Source organism: Schistocerca serialis, chromosome 4, assembly GCF_023864345.2.
Source record: "Schistocerca serialis cubense isolate TAMUIC-IGC-003099 chromosome 4, iqSchSeri2.2, whole genome shotgun sequence".
Lineage (NCBI taxonomy): Eukaryota > Metazoa > Arthropoda > Insecta > Orthoptera > Acrididae > Schistocerca > Schistocerca serialis.
Genome location: NC_064641.1, coordinates 76,274,094 through 76,296,546, shown reverse-complemented (window position 1 = coordinate 76,296,546; position 22,453 = coordinate 76,274,094). Strand labels below are relative to the sequence as shown.

Genomic DNA, 22,453 nt, shown 5'->3' with positions numbered 1-22,453 from the left:
TTCTGATCATTGAACAGACTTAGTCATATAAAATTCATGTACAATGGAAAAACTTTTTCATAAGAAAGAGGCATATTACTGAAATTCTTATTTTGTTGGTAATACTCTGCTTGACAAAGAAAACTAGGCAAAGAAATACAGGTTGTCTGTAAACCATGAGTTATCTTTACTGTTTAAGTCTTTAATACCTTTAAAACTATAGTAGATACTAACAAATGGTTTCCAACATGTGATAAGATAACTCATAACATTTTGTTTCCTCATTCTTACATATTAATTTTTGATAATTTTTAGGCAGAATTTCCTTTCTCTCTATGTACGATTCAAGATCTCCACAGTGACATGTCCTAAGACATTGCAAATGCATGCCTACAAATCCTATAGGACTCTAAACTTGATCCAGTACAGCAGTTTCTTTACAAAACCCCACAGGAAGAAGTCTAGTGGTATGAGGTCAGGGGATCTTGGTGAACTGGACCATCTTGTCCAACCCATCAATCCAGAAACATTTCATCTAGAAATTTCTGGACATTTAGGGACCATTGTGGTGGTGCCCCATCCTCTTGAAACATGACATCAGGTTCTAATTGTTCTATATCATGTTCAAAAAATTTTGTTCACTTGGGTATCGGGCCACATACTAAGCTTTCTCTTTTGAGGTCCACATTTTATCAGGTTTTCAAGTTCTGAGTTATCACATGTTGGAAACCATTTTTTAATATCTAATATAGATGTAAATTTATTAAAGCATTAAATTGTGAAGATAATTTATGGACATCCTGTACTTGCAGAGTGTGAATAAATCTTCAGAAGATTTTAAAACTGCTGCCAAGGAAACCAAAAGTGGTACAAGTAAACCTTCCTGAACACTGCAACGAAATCAGCGATACACATATTTAGAGCCGGTACTATGAGTTAAAATAAGAGTTTCTATGTGTAACTACCCCATCAAATCAAGGGGTTGTTCGTGTATTTCTGAGGTATTACCTATCTTATATCGAAATCCACAATTCATTCATATGTACTGTCAGGATAGAATGAAGAGCTAAATGCTGACTGAATATAAGCTGTACATAATCAGTTCTTATACTTATCCTTTTACTTGACAACTTCTTGTACTTTTTTAGAAGAATTTCGGAATCTGTAATAATATTTGTTTGCATGTGTGTGTGTGTGTGTGTGTGTGTGTGTGTGTGTTTGAGAGAGAGAGAGAGAGAAGAGAGACATTTTATGTATCTAAGTGTACGTATTTTTAAAAGGGTTGTTCAGATAAACGTGTCAGTATACTGCGTATTTTTCACTGAGAAAATGTAATGTAATCGTAAAACTGTTTTGTTCCGTATTATAGCAGGAGGTCAAAACTATAATCTACAGAACCTGCAAACAACTAAATTGAACTGTGTTCACCATGGCTGTGTGCATTTGAGTGCCTATGTGATTGTGCATAAATGTGTGTACTGATACTAGAGAAAAAAACTATAGCTTGAATGCTAGTAAAATATTGTTTTTGTTGCATGTTTCTGTGCATCACACATTAGTCAGCTATAGGTGATTCGTTACCTTTTCTTTATTTTATGTATTATCCATCTAGGAATTTCTATTATTATTATGTATCACCAATTCAACTCTATTCTATCCCATTCCTCTTTACCTTTGTTACTGTTATTTTTAATTTATCTACAGCTAATTTGTCCATCCTTTGTTGCTTATATGTCTGCACTTTCTTCTGCCCTGCTGTGTCCCTACTACAAGACAGCTACATGCAAACCTGCAACTCCCGCAGTTGGCCACACTTGAGGCATCTTATGCTGCAGTAGGCACTTGAAGCCAAACAATGACATGCACTTGTCCCACATGTTGGCAGATGTTCTGAAGAACAGTGATGTGGATTCTTTCCCAGCCACTGCAATATAGGCCAAGTCCATTGCCAGCTGAACACGCTTCCATGGCCAGGGACCAGGAATCATTGTCGACACATCTCTGCCCTCCAGGCACAACAAAATTACTTCTCAAGTGCTCCGCACCTTTCTGAGCTCACCAGGTGCAATATATTTGCAGCCCAAGGATTATATCCCTGGTGCTCCCACATCTGTCTAAGCACTCCAGGCACAATCACTTTACATCTATATTCTCTCCCAGCTACCTATGCCTTCCAGGCACCATCATCTTATATCCCTAGTGTTCCGTATACCTACCTATGCCATCCGGGCACAACAGTTTCTTTCCCACTTGCTCCCACACTCATCTGTGTCCTTCAGCCACAACTAGTGTACTTCTGATTATCTCCTGCGATGTGCCCTGTGGGTGCCACTATCCTATTTTCCAGGTGCTCATGCACTTCTTTCTGCCCTTCGGGTGTGGTTTTCCTATGTTCTTACCATGGTGCTCTTGCACCCTTATCAGACATCTGTATGCAGTGTCTCGCTTACTGTGTTTGGTATCCTTGTATATTCACACCTGGGCTGCCAACACTACCCTTGCAATTTGCCCAGGATCCCAATCTCTTCACATGGGTGCTAGACACACCTGACACACCTTCCTCAGAACTAATGATGTAATTGGCCCTCACCCTATGTCTCCCAACAGTATCTCCTTTGTTTTCTGGGGGAGGGGAAGGAGGCCCGATCATCGCAAATGAATTCACCATCTCTTTCCTGGGGCAAAGGATACTGCGTCCCTCCTAGAAGACAGCAATCTGCAAACCTCCAACATGCTTGTGTCATGCAAGTGACCATGTTCAGGCATCATTTGCTGCAACATGCACAAGTGTCTGAAACCAAACAATGATCCACGCATGTCCCACATCTTGGTAAATGTTCTGGACAGCAACATCAGTAACAACAGCAACATGGTGATTTATTGTCCACAGTGTCTCTGGTAGCTGCCATGAGGGATGCCAGTTCCTTTGCCAGCAGAGCATTCTTCCACTACCACAGTACTGTGAATGCAGGCACTATCTTCCTACGACATGTCATGTGCTTGCCAGCTGTTTGCATAGTATCTGCATCCTGCGACCGTATTTAGGCTGGTGCTCAACCACACATCAGCAGTTTGCTCTCAGCAGTTGAACCAATTATTCCTTTGAGCTTTCTGGGCCAGGTACCACCTGCATCCACATTTCATCAGTCAGAGTCTGGCTAAGGAACCATTGTCAGACAGTCATTGTACAGTGTTTATCTTCTAATTCGTACCGAGCTTAGGTCACACATCAGATTTTGGGTGAGTACCAACTGTTAACTCCAAATCATTCAAGGTGAATGGACTTGGACCTTATTGTGCCTTCATCTGCCCATGACATACCCTCCTCTACAGTAAATGCCTTCATAACACACACTGTCCATCCTCCATTACACAGTTTGAACATGTGCTATTGTAACAAGCCACAATGCTAATAGTGCCTTATTGCAGTTCCCTGATCTTGTTGCGACAGCCTGTTTTTGAACATATCATTCCAGTGCTGTTTTGAACACTTCACTAGCAACTCATGCTGTGCAACTTGACTGTAAGCTGACCATACTTATTTATTTATAATTGCACTGTATGTTTGCAAGTGTTTATTTACTGTCTCAATTTGCAATTGAACATGCCTTTTTATAAGTGCACCATCTAGCCCTTATAGGATTACTTTGTTGTCCATCTGCCTGTCCAACTATTAAGAATCCTTTTTCTCAGGAATGGTTAGACATGTCAAGTTCAAATTTATGACTCATACTAAGGTCTATTGTCCTTTAGCAGTGTAAAAATTTTGAGTTCTAAGTCAGTGCAATCAAAAGATATGGCCACTTATGTCACATTTTTTTGATACTCAAAAACTCACTTATAAAACCTATGAGGTATTTCCCGTTGACATAGAATGGTGAAATTTGGCAAGATGCAAGGTTTCACAGTACAATTAAAGGAAAAATCTGTAATTATATAACATGAAAAAATATTTGTTTTGTCTTTTTCGTATGTCCATCTGTTTGTCTGACCATCTGTTATGACACCTTTTTCTTTTGAACAGATTCGCATATTGTACTTAACTGTATGGGCCCGTGGTGTTGTAAAAGTTTCAAGCTTCTGAGCCAGTACAGTCAAAAGATATTAACATTTATGTCACATATTTTGATACTTGCAAACTCAGTATTCAAAACCTATAGGGTGCTTCCAGAGGATGTAAAATCATGATATTTGGCAACAAGCAAAGTTTTACATTACAAGTAAAATAAAGGAATCTGAAGATGATTAAATTGCCATTACATAAAAATATTTTTTGTACCATTAGAACATACATTGCATTTATCATCTGTCAAAAGCATAATAGGTGAACATTAGCACAAGCAAATATAAAATATAACTTGTAGTCATGTTTTAGTAATCAAACACAAAGTATTTTATTAAATCTTATATATCTACATAAATAAACTGAAGTTCCCTACTTGCTTCGTTTTGTGTGTCTGGGCTAATCTGAGTAACTACTGTGGAGTTTTTGATACTGTCTTGGATTTCCCAACCAATGTCTTGTCAGTATCTATATCGAAAATGGGCAAAAATCGTTGACATTCTTGATTCCCGAGCTGGATGAACCATATAGAAAACCTGAGTACACAAGTCCTACTTGCACTTGGCCAACATTATTTAACCATTTTTTCAGTTACTCCTTGTGGTTGTGTACATGATGAGTATATTGCTACTAGAAAAAGAGCAAGAGTTCGAAAGCTAGAGTCAATTCATTTCAAGTGGACCAGGGGCCCATACTCATCCATTTCCAAACCCAATGAAATTTCATAGGGAAGCTCCACTATGTCTCGGGTGGATATGCACCAAGTTCCATCTCAATATCTCCTTTGGTTCCATTTCTACAGCCTATTATAGATTGGGGTCCCAAGCTTGCACCAGCTACATGTGTGCCAAAGTGCGAGTTTTGGATAACTTTTAATAAAGGCACTTTTAACTTTAAAAACCCTGCTTTTTTATACATCAACATCTTTTTGTGCTGAATAAAATTACATTGATGATTAGATTTTTAAATAGACCTGCTGACAGCTGTACTACTTCAAAAATGGCATAAAATTCATTGTGTAACTTAGAGACCCCATCTTCAGCCAGCCATAAATTGTAATTTTATGGATGGATTCAGTCAAGAACTGCCCTGCTGTCTTCTTGTGATGTTTGTACAATAGCTTCTGTCCTCCTCTACCACAATACATGCACATGCAAAATTGATGAAAACATTCTGGGTGCCAAATTTTGGGTATTTTTTGGGGACCCATATACCAACTGTATGTCTTAAATAATTTATATATACCTAGGTGGTATCTGTTCTTTCAGACATGTCTGAAAGAACAGATACCATCGATGACCATGCAGCTCGTTAGAATGAAATTACAATGAAATGAACACCCTTAGCTGCTTACAGGCGTTGACATATGTCAACAGGGACAGATGAAAATGTGTGCCCCGACCGGGACTCAAACCCAGGATCTCCTGCTTACATGAAAGACGCTCTATCCATCTGAGCCACCGTGGACACAGAGGATAATGCAACTGCGGGGATTTATCTCTGGCACGCCTCCCGTGAAACCCACATTCTCAACGTATTGTCCCGCACTACATTCGTAGTGCCCCCGCCCATTATATTCATTACTCGCAGTGCGTTGCCGATTCCTGTAAGAGTTCGGGCACTGTTTGTGCATTCGCACAGAAGAAGTAGAAGATGGTCAAGTGGCCAATGAGCCTTAACTATATATATACTAAGATGGTATCTGTTCTTTCGGACTTGTCCAAAAGAACAGATACCGTCGATGACCATACAGCTCGTTAGAATGAAATTACAATGAAATGAACACCTTTAGGTGCTTACAGGCATTGACATACGTCATCTGTCCCCGTTGACATATGTCAATGCCTGTAAGCAGCTAAGGGTGTTCATTTCATTGTAATTTCATTCTAATGAGCTGCATGGTCATCAATGATATCTGTTCTTTCGGACATGTCCGAAAGAACAGATACCATCTTAGTATATATATAGTTAAGGCTATCTGAATATTGTTTTATGCCTTATGGACTGAAAAATGCCACCCAAACCTGACAATACTTTACTGATTCTCTACTTTTCCTGATGTCATTCTGCTATGCATTTCTGGATGACATCCTTATCTTTTCCTCTTCTGGTGATGAACATGAGAAACACCTATCACATGTGTTACAGGTCCTCACAGAGAATGTTGTCAAAATTAATCATAAAAACTCATCTCCGCCACTCAAGTGTCTCTTTCCTAGGTTATATGGTTATCACCTCGGGCATTTGCCAAACTTCCAATCGTGTTTCCTTCATATCTGATCTATTGCTACCTGAAACCTGGTGTGATCTTCACAGGTTTCTAGGTATGGTAAAAGTTTTCAGGCGCCATGCACCCCATGCTGCCTCACTTCAAGCCCCTCTCACAGATGCTTTAGCTGGCAAGAAAACTTCCGCATCATGTAGAGTGAACTGGTCTGATGCTATGTTACAAGCTTTTGAAAATCTCAAGATCACACTCTCCAATGCTGTCACATTTGCACACCCTATCGCCAAAGTGTGCATCTCTACTATCAGGATGCTAGTGATTCCTCTTTCGGTCTCATGCTTCAGCAACATATAGGCGACATCTCACAGCTTCTGCCTTTCTTCTCCAAGAAATTGTCCTTCTCCCAGTGTCAATGGTCTGCTTTTGACAGGAAGTTATACACCCTAATACATCCAAGAAGACATTGAAGGTTGCGAGATTACTATTATTATGGACCACCGACCCCTCATGGACGCGTTACATAATCCTGCCATTGATCCTTCCCATCGTTGTTTTCGACATACGGACCTCGTTTGTAGATGCCTTCTATTTCAAAGCTACTGGCACTATCATCGAGGACTACATCTTGAGAAGTAACTCCATTACTTCGCCACTTGATCTAGATGAATTGGCTCACTTACAGCAACAAGATCCCGATGGCATGCCATGTCCCATAGTTCCTTCTGCCCTGCGATGCACAGTTTTCAGTGCCATTCATGACTTGGCCCACCTGGGTATCAGTGCCACTACTCACCTTTTTACCAAGCGTTTTGCCTGGCCAAACATCAAAAGTAACTGCCGCACTGGGGTGTGCACAGGCATTCTCTGCCGACATAGCAAGGTCGGTCGATGTGCACTACCTCCTCTCAGACACTTCGACACCCCAAAAGGAACATTTTCGCCATGTACATGTCAATCTTATTGGATCCCTCGCTCCTTCAGAAAGTTTCAAATACCTTTGCCCTTCATACAGAGTACGTCAAGGACTCTAATCCTCTTCCCCCCTTCACCCTACCCACATTAGTCGAGTGAATTCACTCAAATATCTCACGTGTTCACGTGCCTCCTCCCTATACACACACACTCTGCACTTTTACCAACTCTGCAGTTTTTCTTTCACAGCAACCACACCACCTGCAACTATGTCATGCTCATTGGTTACTCGGTTTGTACAACTTTGCAGCACCCTTATTTGGGCCCTCACAAGATACTATCATGCTCTAACAACACCTTTGCTATTCTCCTCAATGGTCAGCCACAAAATGTATCCTTACACAAGCTAAAACTGGCCTGGTCAGTTGAAGACAACCATAGTGCACAACCCGCCACCCAGTGAACCTACTACAGTCGAGTGTGGTGACTCTTCGTTTGATAAAAGTGCACTGATTCTTGCATCTCCATCCAACTTCCTCCCTCACAGTGCTACAATGATCCCCCAGTGTTTTACTCAGAACAAGTGACTGTCTTGCCCTCATTTCAGGGACTTATTTTCACCAGCACTGCCTAGTGTCACAACAGTCTCTGTCAATGTCTCGTCATTCAACCCTGAAGATCTTTTAATCCAGATCTGTGATGATACCCCTCCCCACTCCTTCAATGAACCCATTGCTGCCCCATTACCCTTCTGAAGCACTACCCTTTATCCCCTACTGCAGATGAGGCCAATGATACCGTCTACATTGACTGCACCAGCCAGCTTACCATTACGATCTTTCTTCTCACCCCGTCCCCAGTCTACACCCCCTCCCCCACCCCCCTGTGCAGGTTATCGCCTCTACCCTCCTTTTTGTCACTGAGATCATGTGCTTTCTTCCTGCGACTTCCCCTATGCTCTACACTACCGGGAGGGAGGGGGAGGCGGGGTCAGTTCGTCTCTGTGGCTGCAGTCAACGCAATAAAGAGCAATAAAACAAATGATGACGTCGATGAAATTTCACCCAAAGGTTTTTGTAAATCCATCCATGAATAAGTTTTATTAAACATTATTTGAGACTTTGTAGAAAACATTGTTGAATATGTTGCCAAGGCACTGTTAGAACATTGTTTCAATCTTGCTGCATCTAGAAACAGTATACTTTAAGCTTCAATGGTTGTATGGTAAAATTTTAGATACATGCCTACTCATGAATGGAATAACCCCAGAAGGTTTTCTAAATTCATTACTGAAATTCCTTTCATGACTGTATTTAAGGCACTATTCAAAACACTGTTAAATCATTGGCAGAATGTTCCTACACAATTGTTGAAGGAATATGTATTTTCTTTGAACTATCAGTTGCTCTGTACTGTTGATCTTCTGATTAGAAAGTGTTGTGACTTGAGCTAATTTGTTTTTTTGTTTGTTTTGTGATATGAACCAAGAAGTGCCTAATGCTTATTTTTTAATTGTCAAGATGGCACTGACTGCTGTAAGCCTTCATCATTTTATCATGATAAAGGTCAGCTTAAGGCAGTGTCATTGGGCAACGAGCTTTTAAATTTGTGTGTAACTGAAGAAACTTTATTCATTAGAGAAATACCGAATGACGTAGTGAAGCTGTTAGAGCACTGATCTCTTATTCTTGGGTGTGAAACTGCTCGGACCTGCCATTGTGATTTGAGTTTTCCATAGTTTTCCTAGATTGCTAAGGCAAATACTGGAATTGTTGGCCATGGCTGACTATGTGCCCTATCCCTGTAGGCTATCTCTCATATCGTCTTAAAGCATGTTATGTATGCTGTGTGCTATATATTGACTCATTGATCGACATTGTATTACTTTCACAAATCCTATATCATTGTACGATGATCCTTGAATAAATAAATAAATAAAACTCAGATCTGGATTTCAATTTGCAGAAGATGCCCAAATTTGTTCTTACGATAACATGCTGCTAATGATAAAACTTCAGTTTCCGCAAAACACCTACTGTAGTCCATTTGGGAAAAACAAACGTAAAGTTAAGGAGGCTTTACATATAGTTGACATTTTTCGTGTTGAAAAGTTGAAACTGTTGACCAATAAAGTTTTCAAGCCTGGCCGGAAGCTTTGTCCCAGATACAGACAAGAATTTGCTCATAAGCAGTTACAGCATCAAGATGAGCAAGAACCAATGTCTGCTGATTATATGGATGCAGTTGATGCTTATACACAGTGAATACTTCATTGGGTTCCCTTGGAGATTTGCCTTTAAAGCTTCAATGAATTAGCAAAAGGGATTCAATAGGTTACATAAGGCAGATAGCTCAGAAAGTGCCAGGATTCACTACCAGCTGCTAGTGTGATCTCCACTGATGTGGAGCAACTAATGGCAAAACAATGTTGGAAACATAAGGATATAGGCATTTTAATGAATGAACTGAAAATTAAAGTGCATCATTGCAATGAAGTTCAACTGACTAGGTGATTAGGCCTACATAGCAGTTAGAGAGGATGGTGAAAAAGTTCATTAACAGAAATACTTACTACTTTGTAACTTGAAAGAAATATTCGTAGCCCATTGTAAACTACATGGCAGTGAATTGGGCTTCTCAAAATGATGTGACCTGAGGCCAAAGTGGTGTATTACAGTTGGTGCTCCTGGTACACACTCAGTTTTGTGTGTGTAAGTGTGTGTGTGTGTGTGTGTGTGTAATAGATCAAAATGCCAAACTGATGTTGACTGCAACACCTATCAAGGATGATGACTACAAGGAACTAATCAAAAAAAGTGTGCTGCAACACTGTGAACAATGCCCGGAAAATGTGAGCTGGAGGCTTATTTCATAGGTGTTTCCAAAAAATATGGCCCAGAAGAAAAGATAGAATAGAAACAGGGGGTTCATACTAACATGGGTACACTAAAGACGTATCGTGCAATTGTAAAAGAGTTTATAGAGGGAGTTCGTTTCTGGGGCACCTGAAAGAAAATCTTACAGATAGTGAAGTGGCCATTTTCATGGATTTTTCTGAGAAATATTCATTTGTCATTCAATATGCTGTTCTAGGTTTTCATAGAGAGAACAGCCAAGCCACATTACATCCCTTTGCAGTTTACTTTGGTGGTAAAGAACTACAGAATATAAGCGTCTGTATTATTAGTATTTCTTTGTGATGATCTATTGTAGTTCATGCAATCATAATGATGCTGATTAAATATTTGAGGTTACTGTTAGGAGAAATGAAGCACATTCACTAATTTACTGAAATTTAGTGCTGCCCAATAAAATAAATTGGAAGCATTTTTTTCAACATTTGTAAAAAAAATCACTTTGGTATCTCTGTTGAGTGGAATTTGTCTAGAACCAGCCAGCTCTTGCTCGTGGCATGGAACTGCAATGAAGGTGCAGCACTATAAAGACACTTTGCAGAAACTGCAATGCACCATAAAGTCAAAACATACAGGAATGCTGTTGGATGGCATCATTCTGTTGCACAATAATGGTCACCATCTCATTGCCAATTGGACTAATGCTACGCTTCAGTGGTTTATTTTGGACACAGTGCAACAACACCCATACAGCCTCGATCTCACTGTGAGATTTTCACATCTTTGATAACCTGAACAAAAGACGACATCAGTTTCAGTCAGACAAGGAAGATTAAGAGTGGGTGCGGTTGTGGGTCCATCAGTGGTCGACCACATTCTACGAAACAGGAATTGATCAACTCGTCTCCCAGTGGGATAAATGCCTTAGCCCATGTGGTGATTACTTTCTATTGGAAGCATTCGTTGGGCCTGTTGTGATAGGTCTTTGGTTTTCATTTGACTGCCCCACATACATTGAAGACATTGATAATTCCTTCACCACTTTTCTGCAGTTCCTGTCCTGTTACCACCAGAGTCCTTGTTGATCACTGTGGGTGTGTCACCCAAATACTCCAACATCCCCCATGTCCATGACCTTGCACCCATAGAACGCTGCCATTCCTAATGTCGTGATACCAAACCCTCCAACTCTTTCTCAATTCTTCTAGCCAACTACATTCTGAAGCACAGTTATTTCACTTTTGAGGCCAAATCTAAAGCATTCTATCTCCCACCAGACCTTCAGAATATCCTTGTCCATCCCTATTCTAGTCCCACTCCCAAGCCTGCATTCCATATGTAATGCCCTTTTGATCAATCCAGATGCAGGACCTGTCCCATACACCCATTCATCAACTCCTAACACTGTCCAAACATTTCCTAGTCAATAAAAGCCAGGGCCACATGTGAAAGCAACCGTGTTATACACTGAAGTGCCAAAGAAACTGGTATAGGCATGCACATTCAAATTCAGAGATATGTAAACATCCAGAATATGCCACTGCAGTTGGGAACACCTATATAAGACAACAAGTGTCTTACATAGTCGTTAGTGTACCATGAATATCAGGAATCTGGTAAAACATCAAATCTCTGACATCGCAGCAGCTGGAAAAAGCTCCTGTGAGCTGTGAGAATGGGACCATCGATGACTGAAGAGAATCATTCAGTATGACTGAGGTGCAAACCTTCCGCAAATTGCTGCAGATTTCAATGCTACACCATCAACAAGTGCCAGCATGCAAACCATTCAACGAAACATCATTGATATGATCTTTTGGAGCCAAAGGCCCACTCGTGTATCTCGTGTACCCTTAATGACTGCATGACACAAAGCTTTACACATCACCTGGGTCCATCAACACCAACATTGGACTGTTGATGACTGAAAACATGTTACCTGGTTGGATGAGTCTCATTTCAAATTGTTTTGAGCAGATGGATGTGTACAGGTATGGAGAAACCCTCATGAATCCGTGGACCTTGCATGTCAGCAGGGGACTGTTCAAGCTGGTCGAGGCTCTGTAATGGTGTGGGGTGTGTGCAGTTGGAGTGATATGGGACCCATGATAAGTCTAGATACCACTCTGACAGGTGAAACGTATGTAAGCATCCTGTCTGCTCACCTGCATCCATTCATGACCATTGTGCATTCTGACAGACTTCAGCAATTCCAGCAGGACAATGCGACACCTGACATGTCCAGAATTGCTACAGAGTGGGTCCAGGAACACTCTTCTGAGTTTAAACACTCCTGCTGGCCACCAAACTCTGCACACGTGTACATTTTGAGTGTATCCGAGATTCCTTGCAACATGCTGTTCAGAAGAGTTCCCACCCCCTCATACTCTTGCGGATTTGTGGACAGACTTGCAGGATTCTTGGTGTCAATGCCTTCCAGCACTACTTCAGACATTAGTTGAGTCCATGCCATTTCATATTGCAGCACTTCTGCATGCTCATGGGGGACCTATGCGATATTAGGCAGGCATACCAAAACTGTATTGAACATTTAGTCATATCATAATGAATAATTCTTCAAACCTCTCATTTGAATTTTAACAAAAGCTTGTGGTGCACAGACAGGAGAAATGATGCTGCTGTTTGATGAAGCTATAATATTTATAACATATAACTGTGCCCACAAAATAACTGGAAGACCTCGGACATGTCATGAAGGATTAGGAACATTGAGAGTGCACTATTTACCTGTTGGTTAATTAGCTATGGTAAACATCAGTGCATGGAATGCTTCGAATGCATAACAGAAAAAGTAGCAAGTAGTTTTCATGGTAACTGAAGATGTAAAATTTGATATCTCTTAGAGATACTTGTTATGTAGCGGTAAAATCAGTCAACAAAGAATAGCAAACTCTTGGTGAATGAGGTTGTTTTCTGAATAGCCTCCTTGCATGAAATGGTTTTTAGTGTCTTTCTCTTATGGATGTAATACCTAATTCACAACTGGTATTATTTTAATTATCTTTCATATGTGTGAGATATTTCTACAATCTGATATGTCAATGAAAAAGTTACAGATTAAAATTTGCTCATTTAATTCAAAATATTATAGTTTAAGTGCACATGCAGCATCCTGTGTTACATAAGTCAGTATAGTTCCTCAGACAAGTGTATCGCCAAGTTCATTAGAGATCCAAGAAGATAGAAATACTTCTCTATACAGTACAAATTGTAGGACATTTAGTTGGTTGTGCTGTACAAAAGTACACTCACCAGCAGAATAGTGGGTTCTTTGTTTTCCACGGGGAGGTTGAGTGGAACTGTAACATATAAGATATTAGTTCACTTTATTACAATACAGACATGAAGATTTACTTAACTTTGTACAATCCATTTCCACAAGAATTTGCTGAGTATTTATAACTGTCTCTGAATATTAAAGTATCACTTGATACAGACAATTTTGAAAGCCTCTTCACATGAAGAATAACTGACGTAATGTTCACGTTAAGTTCTACCTAAGATGTTTAATACACTGGTGGCTTTTCTAAGCCAACGCTATCATCTTGACTGTTGATTGTGAACTGAGCCGAGCATTCCTTTGCTCAATCGAAAGAAGACCATAGATTGTGGTGGTATAACAAAGCTGTAGGAGACATGGCTGCATAAATGTTTCTTATTTCATTTGTTGGTGTGGCATGCAGTGACTATTCTCTTCTGTAGTTTCATTGTGAGGTGCCAACCTCGCTTTGGCTACCTGTTCTTCAGACGACACCACACATTTAAGGAAGGGAAAGAGGGAGGGAGAGGAGGAGGAGGAGGAAGAGGAGATGACTCCTAAACTTGACTATGTTTCTTTCAGAACTGTACAGAAATATTTATGTACACGATATCTCATCATAACATCCACGTACAAGGCTTTGATTTCTAATAAACATCTAGTACAGAATTGGTTTTCAAGTACGTTTATTTTAGTTTCCTTTTTGATTCCTTCTAAAGGAATAAAACAAGCCTACAATTTTTAATGCAAGGAATTTAAGTGCTTTATTTTTCGTGTGTTGTTGCTACGGAAAATGTGAATAATGTGTATCTCAATGAAGAATCCAATGCTACAGTGAAATTGTTATGGTTCACAATGCCACTATCATCACTTCTTTTATTCACAATTCATTGGACAAAATAGTAATTTACAATTATAGCACAGGTTCTTTTAGGAGAAAAACAGTTTCTTAGTAAGTATCCAGAGAATGTGTCAGCTGATAATGTGAATTAATCTTTGTTTACACTGTAGTTGTAATGTCCTACAGCTCTGTACTTTATACTCTATGCAGGACATATTGAACAACACTGGAACATCATTAAATTATTTTTCTTAGACTTTAATATATTCACTATTTGTATATCCTTTCTTGTTCTTCCTTTTTTCCTCCATTTCCCTTGAAGAAATTTTGTAATCTTTAAAAACTAGTCTGCATTTTAGGCCATAAATCTTTCCATATTAATACAAGAATATTTCAAACACGTCATCTTTCACCTTTCTTTATGTTGTAACTGTATAAAATATTGCTCTTTTGCTTTTTAATCATTTTACATTCCTCAAAGTGTGGATAACCTGACAAGTAAACTGTTCTGATGATGTAGCTTTTTCACTTTGTGCTTATAATATATTTATTTCCACCTTTAGCAGAAGTATAAATACACAGTTACAATATGTTTCTGTTGTCATCAATGTTAAGTTCTATGACAGACAACCTTTCAGTATGAGATACAAATGCCACTAACAAGTACAACATGTTTAGCACAAGCCATTTACTGGTCCACTCCCAATGAGATATGTGGAACCACGTTGCTCCAACTCCCACTCATGCAGTGTGAAGCAGAAACAAATTAACAATTTTGTAATTATTTCCATATCATAGTTCACAGAATATATTTTATAAACAAATACTTAACTTACTTTGCTCAGCTGGCAAGGACAGCAGTGTAACCAAAATTCTTTTAAACTACAATATTTGTATGAATAACACCAACAAAAATATCTTACAGAATTATAGCATGTCCTTGTGTATCACTGGAAGTTAATTTTTTGATTTCCCATTGAGTTAAGAAATTTCTTTTATACCTTTTCTGATGTTTCATATTTGTTCTTAATTCTAATTTATCTTTTGTTTAAATATTTGTAGGTTCTGCACAAATACACCTAAATGACAGGAGCTTTCGTTCACATCCAGGAAGGTGGTCTTCTGCATTTGTGGATGTTGCTGGGAGACGACAACGATCAGTTTTATTGAAAGACTTAGATTTTGAAGCAGCAAAACTTCTTTATCAAGATAACAATCGAAAAGGAGCAGGATTGTATCCCTGCAGACGATGTGGAAAAGTGTATCGTTGGTATCGAAATCTTTCTGTACATCAAAAACTGGAATGTGGGAAAGAGCCACAGTTTCATTGTCCATACTGCATAGTCAGGACAACCCAGAAGAGCAGCTTGATTAGGCATATCAGACAAAGGCACTCAGAGAGTCAACAACAAATGATCAATAGTGACATTGAGTTCTCCTAGAATTTCATAGATTTATCCTTAAAAATGAATATCTCTTTGATTGATTCTCCCTTAAATGACTACTATTGCTTATAACATTATGGCTGAAATTGTACAACAGTTATACCACAAACCAGATAAGAAAGAAAATTTCATATTATCTTACCATGTAAACATTTACAGAGTGACATAAGTTAAAAAATTATTCAAATCAATGTTGTCCCTTAGAATGCAGTGACTGTAAGGAGAAGAATTTATATGATAAATGAAAAGTACCAGTTTGCTTTTGTTCTACAATATTACTTTTATTGTGTTAACCGGTTTTCGGCTTATAAGGCCATCTTCAGACATTTACTGAGTATTGTCACCAGAGAAGTTACAATGTTTGCAAACAACATTGGAAGAGAAATAACACATCTAGACTGATGCAGAAACATACTGTAAGTAACATCTTTGGCAGTTTTGTGGTAATGTAATGAAGAAGTAAAAACTTGAACAGTAAATAAATAAAAATGAAGTAGATACGAAAAACTTTAACACAAAATAGGAATAGCATGTCTGTGTAACAATTTCTAAATAAAATCAGTACTTGACAAGTCTGCATCTGGAGATATAAAACATGGAGAATGATACACAAACCAATTAAAACAAGAAACAATTATCAATTTAACTACAGAATACATAAGGAACTTAAGCAATATCAATAAGATAAACAGAAATAAATAAATGCAAGAAAATAGAGGCATTTGAGGGAACATACCGTAAATGCAATCTTTGAGAGTGTGGTGTTACTGCATTTCAACATTAACATCATATTCAAAACAGCAGATATATAACAGTTTGCATTAAATAAATGAACCAAGTAAAATATAAACAATATTTGATGAGACAACTACAAGAGATGTTAAACATGGACAGTACTACAAGTACCAGTTAAAAGAAAGCCTTAACAATTGAAACTACAGTCTATATGGAATACTTAGATAATTTCAATAAAACAAAAGAACTTAATGAATACAGGAAAATGTGAATATGTAGGAACAGACAGTGTGGGAAGTAATTAACAACAGAGAAAATGTTATGAAGTTTAGGAGAGAGGAGGTATTGAGCTGTGTCTGGTCACTTAGGATTAAATCTGGACTGTGAGCAAGATGTTTGTTAATTTCCAGGGCTCCCAGCAGGTTGAGTTTATGGCCTTTGTGAAGTGAATTACATAGGACACTGGCTGGTAGTTGTGACCCTCACTCAGTACGTGGTGAGCAAATGCGGAGTCAGAATTCTGCAACCTCCAGCCTAGTTGTTATGTCTCTACCTGACTGATTGATTTAAAATTTGTCACAATCAGAACAGGTGATTTTGTATGCCCCATTAGTGGCTAATAACTGGATCTTATCTTTGCTATTAAAAATACACTGGACTGTTGTGCTCTTAACATAGTAGGAAAGTCTATACTTGCAGGCTTTTAGTGCTTTGGCTACAATCTGCAATACCTCACCTAGATATGGTAGTGTACACCATTTCTTGCAGACAGTGGATGGGGAAGCAGGTGGGGCATAGAGGAGGGGTATAATTTTCCATTTTTGTTTCACAGCACAACACCTTCCCTCTCCTAAATTTCATATAATCATCTCTGTTGTTCATTATTTTTCACACAGTCTGTTTCTACATATTTCCATTTTCCTGTATTCATTAAGTTCTGTTGTTTTGTTGAAGTTGTCTATGTATTCCATATACACTGTAGTTTCAATTGTTAAGGCTTTCTTTTAACTGGTACTTGCATTGCTGTCCATGTTTAACACCTCTTGTAGTTGTGATTATTTGGTTCATTTATTTAATGCAAACTGTTTTGAATATAATGTTAATGTTAAAATGCAGTACCACCACACTCTCAAAGATTGTATTTGTGGTATGTTGCCTAAAACGACTCTCTTTTCCTGAATTTATTTATTTCTGTTTATCTTACTGATATTGTTTAAGTTCCTTATATATTCTGTAGTTACGTTGATAATTGTTTCTTCTTTTAATTGGTTTGTGTATCACTCTGCATGTTTTATACCTCCTGATGTAGCCTTGTCAAGTACTAATTTTATTTTATTTTATTAGTTTTGTTTATTAATAGAAACTGTTATGTAGGTATGCTGCTCCCATTTTGTATCTACTCCATTTTTATTTATTTACTGTTCAATTTTTTACTTCTTCATTACATTACCACCACACTGTTAAAGATGTTACTTACTGTATGTTTCTGCTTCAGTCTAGATGTGTTATTTCTCTTCCAAGGTTGTTTGCAAACATTGTAACTTCTTTGGTGACAATACTCAGTAAAAGTCTAAAGATGGCCTTATAAGCCAAAAACCGGTTTACACAATAAAAGTAATATTGTAGAACAAAAGCAAATTGGTGCTTCACATTTATAATGTTGTTCTACCAAGAACTGACAGAAGAAACTGTTAACAGAATTTATGTGAACTATTGATGGAAAGGTCACCAGATATGTCAGTTCCCAAGGGTATGTTACTTATCTACCATTCTGATGTACTGCTTAACATATTTGCTGAACATGTAAGAGTAAATGTGGGCTAGTGTTTTTTTCCCCCATATAGACATGATGTAAATTACTTCTTATTTTCCATATTATTTTCATTCAGAGCAATACGTACCTTTCTTTCTCATTACATTTTCCTTTAGTAGGCCCTTTTTCAGCACTTTCCACTGTTGGGCATAACAGTAATATATGTTTCTCTGCTTGCCTGACTTACTAAATTATTACTATATATGTTCGGCAACAGATAGTAAATTATTTCTTCTTTTTTTGTTACTCTCTCTCTCTCTCTCTCTCTCTCTCTCTCTCTCTCTCTCTCTCTCCCTCACTCCCTCCCTCCCTCCCTCCCCCCCTCTCTCTCTCTCTCCTTCCCCCTCCCCCTCCCTCCTCCCTCCTCCCTCTCCCCTCCCCCCTCACTCCCCCACCCCTCCTGCACTCTCTGTCCCTTAAAAGCCTGCAACACATATATGAAACACACCAGCTTCAGATACACACCTTCCTACAGTATTAGCAAGTGCATTATACATGCATATATTCCTGGTGTAATTCTCTTATAATCTTCATTTTATAAAATAGCATGTCTTCCTTCCCTATGGTACTGTATTTTGTTTCATTGTGCACTTCTTAATTTGCGTAATATATTCCTGCTGTTTACTTATGTATTTGGATTTCACTTTTTAAATCAGTAATATACCATAATAACTTAAGCTTTTCACATGTAACTTCTTCAGAATATGTACACATTTTACTGATATTGTAAAGATTAGGAAAAGAAAAGTTATAGATCCTGTGTTTAGATCAGAGTTATCACTCATTCTGTGGCTGGTTTCATAAATTATTCACGATTGGTATTGTATACCAGTGTGGAAAAATTGAAAGAATTACTTTCATTAATAGTAATTTCTACTTTTTTAATATTTGTGAGATTATCATAAATTGTAAATTAAATGTTTCTCCTGCTGATACAATTGTTCCAGTTTTATATGTTGTAACCAACTATACTTACTCTGTTATTTATCCAAACATGTTTCATTCAATTGTTTCAATTATTTTCAGTGATGTTTTACAAAACACGAACTTACTTCCTTCTTATCCTTTGTGGCTTTCTAAGTCAGCATATCCTTCTGAACAGTGATTATAATTCACGTGGGAAAATCAGAGGCTATTTAATCCAGTCCTTATTCTTGTTTGGAAGGCTTGAGTTGAGATAGTGCTGAGTCTGTGTATAGTCTATTGCAAAATAAAAGTATTATATGATTGTATTACAATGAAGCTGTAGATATGTAAAGGAGATAACATAAGGAACTGGCTACGAATCTGAATTTCTGTAACTGTTTACCCCAGGAAAATTTACAGGTTAACATATGATTAATGTAATGTTGACTAGGGTGTTTAGAATTCATATCAGCCACTACCTGCACTCTTCCTTCTGTGTATGCAACGTGGCTGTTTACTTCCTTAGACAGTTAATCTATTTATGTGATCTTATTATAAGATGGAAGCAGTAGAATTGTTGCTCAGCATATTCTGTGTACCAGTTCTCAGAATTTATCTACCAATATTTTGTGAGAATGTCATATTTCTTCTACAAATTCTTGGTCAAATTCCCTGAGTATCTGTGTCATACTTATATATGGGCTATATTATTCTATTAAATCTTACCAGTGTATCTCTGAATTTCTTTGGTGTCTTCAATCAAGCTGACCTAATACAGACCACAACCATTCAAGCAATATTTTATAATAGATTTCACATAAGTCTTGTAAGCAACTTCCTTCACAGATACACTGCAGTTTCTCAATGTTATAATTTGATACTCTTAGGTACTTTGTATTGTTCGTACACATTACTTTGTATTTATTTGTATTTAAGTTGTGTAGCCAACCTGTAAGCAAAGGGGAAATACTGGCATTTTGTTTATCCTTATATCCTGCAGCATTGTTAATTTAATGTAGACCACAACATTATTAGTAAATAATCTGAATGTGCTGCTGACTCTGTTGGAAGAGCATGTTCAGTGTTTGTTTAGCTTCTGTTAAATGGCTGCCCACACAACCCCCACCCCCAGTACAATGCACTGGATCTGTCACCCAGAAATTTTTAAGTCAGTGACATGTTTTATGATACGTGCCAAATGATTTTACCTCCATTATCACGTGACCATTTAATGACACATCTTACAAACTTATAAAGATATGATATATTTGTTCACCAGAGCTCCTATTTGGAGGTTTTATATGTGAAAAAAGTGAACTTAGGTTTGTTCCTGTCACATTTCCTAAACCCGTGATACATGCTGATTCTTTGAGAGAAACTTTGTTTCCGTGATGAATTTCATTACGTTCAAAATTAGATAATTCTCTAGGCTCCATCAACAGACAGATGTTAGGGGTATTAATCAGCAGTTCTATATTATTATATCCTTTTTATAAGTGTCAGTGACCAACACTATTTTCCTGTTATATTGGACTGTTCTGCATGTGAGTGATTATCCACAGAGACATGTAATATACTGGTACTTGAAACAAAGAATGTGTCATTGCCATTGCAACTGTTCCACGAGGCACAGCTTGAATTACATTTTCATCTGGCCCTAAACACTATTAAACAGCTGGTCTGAGATTTGGCAATAGCATGTTTACAATTCGGAGACAGCTAAGTGACAGCATTCTGCAATAAGGAAGTGTAGTATTGGAACATGGAACTATGAGCTGTTATTGAAAGGGAGGGATGTAGGTTCCACTACTTTCTGGACAGTCTGCTTCCTGGGGTCACAACAGATGGGACTGTGTGACAGGTTACCCAGTGTCCTGTTATTGCAATCGGACTTTGTTAGTCTGTTAGTTAAGCTAGGGTTCCACTGCTCTGTCCACTAAAACGTTGTGTGATTTTTCGATTCTTGTTAAATGCTTAGTGGCATACCAACAAGAATGATATCAGCTTCCATAGAAGATTTAGTTCTATAATCCTAATTTTGTGATAAATTTAATCTCCTTTCATTTTTTTATATTGGTCCATTTGTTGCCTTTATTGCATCTCTGTAAACACAGATTGGTCGTGCATCTCACTTGTCCACTCAGGGCTGTAAACACACAAAGTATACCTGCAGTGTGTCCTCGAGATCGCACTCCCTTTCTTACGGTGGCACACTACTTTGATCCTGCCTCTGCTACCCTTCAACAAGTCATTTCGTTTACAACGCTGCTAATTTTCTATCTCAACAACCATGCTGGGAACATTTGGTTCAATAGCAGTGATGTAAAACAAATCTTCATTCCGCAGAAGAAGTCAGGCCAAATTTATGCACTAAGAATCAAAACTATTAATAGCTTCTATTTGCAGTTTCACTGCTAAATATGCTGATAAAAAGACTAATGAGCATAATAATTGCTCTAGCATCAAAACACATTAGAAACTGATCCTTCCAAGTCAAAGACATGGATACATATATGGGTAATTTTAATGTCCACTTACTTTTCATAGGCTTCAGGGTACAGCTCTCAGTGCAGTGATGTCAGACTGTATCCTACCTGCTCCTATCTCATGCCCAAGCAAAGTTCCTCAAGAAAGTTTCAAGTTCAGTGTTGGGAATATTTAAGACTTCAGCAAAATAAAAGTCAGCAACTCAAAACAATTCTGAACACTATATTCTCCACAGTTCTGAACAAGTGTGTTACACTGTTACTGGCTGTTATTAGTTGATGTCCCAGCAAGTTTCTGAAGTTACTGCCCTTTCCACTATGACTAACACATACGTTGCAGAAAATTGCTTACAGCTTTATGGATGGATCTCTTCCCTGTGGAGCCTGCATGCCATGAACCGATGTCTCTTGTGTTTCTGGCCAGAGTTTCCCAACCTGATGGCTAATGTTTCGCCAGTGTTGGTGGATGACGATAGCATGCTGGACCAAGTTGTCAGATGCCAAGATCAATGTTGACAGCCCTCTGAGGTGTCTGCTGTCACCCTAAGTTACTCACCTTGTAAAGGGCAGCTATCACTGTCAACATTTTACCTGCATTTCCTCAGCAGCTCTGCCATTAGTGACAAACGAAGCAACAAGTCCTCCAATCCTTCCCCCAATGAGGGATGTTCCTATTGCTAAGGTCATTCTGCCTCTTTCTTTAATATGGTTAATCTTTATTTGGTTAAGAAAATAAGCTCAATTCTGTATTTACAAGTTTAGATTAAGTCTCTATGTTTCCTGTCTTTGTCAGTGTTAAACTTGTCATTATAAGAACCCCACAGCTACTCCAGAAACACACTATTTGAAACTTCATTGCGAATCCTCCCCCAATGACAGGTTTCTTGCTCATCACTGGGGCCAACACCTCC

The 22,453-nt window shown here is 38.3% G+C and overlaps 1 protein-coding gene across 1 annotated transcript in view; it reads left to right on the top strand.

Annotated features, from left to right (window-relative positions):
* Positions 1-15,940, top strand: part of LOC126474245 (zinc finger protein 836-like) — a 132,578-nt gene extending 116,638 nt beyond the window's left edge. Inside the window, exon 5 of the mRNA XM_050101708.1 lies at positions 15,220-15,940. Coding sequence (XP_049957665.1) covers positions 15,220-15,599 — 380 coding nt within the window. The 3' untranslated portion in view covers positions 15,600-15,940. The remainder of the gene's footprint in view (positions 1-15,219) is intronic.
* The last annotated feature ends 6,513 nt before the right edge of the window (positions 15,941-22,453 follow it).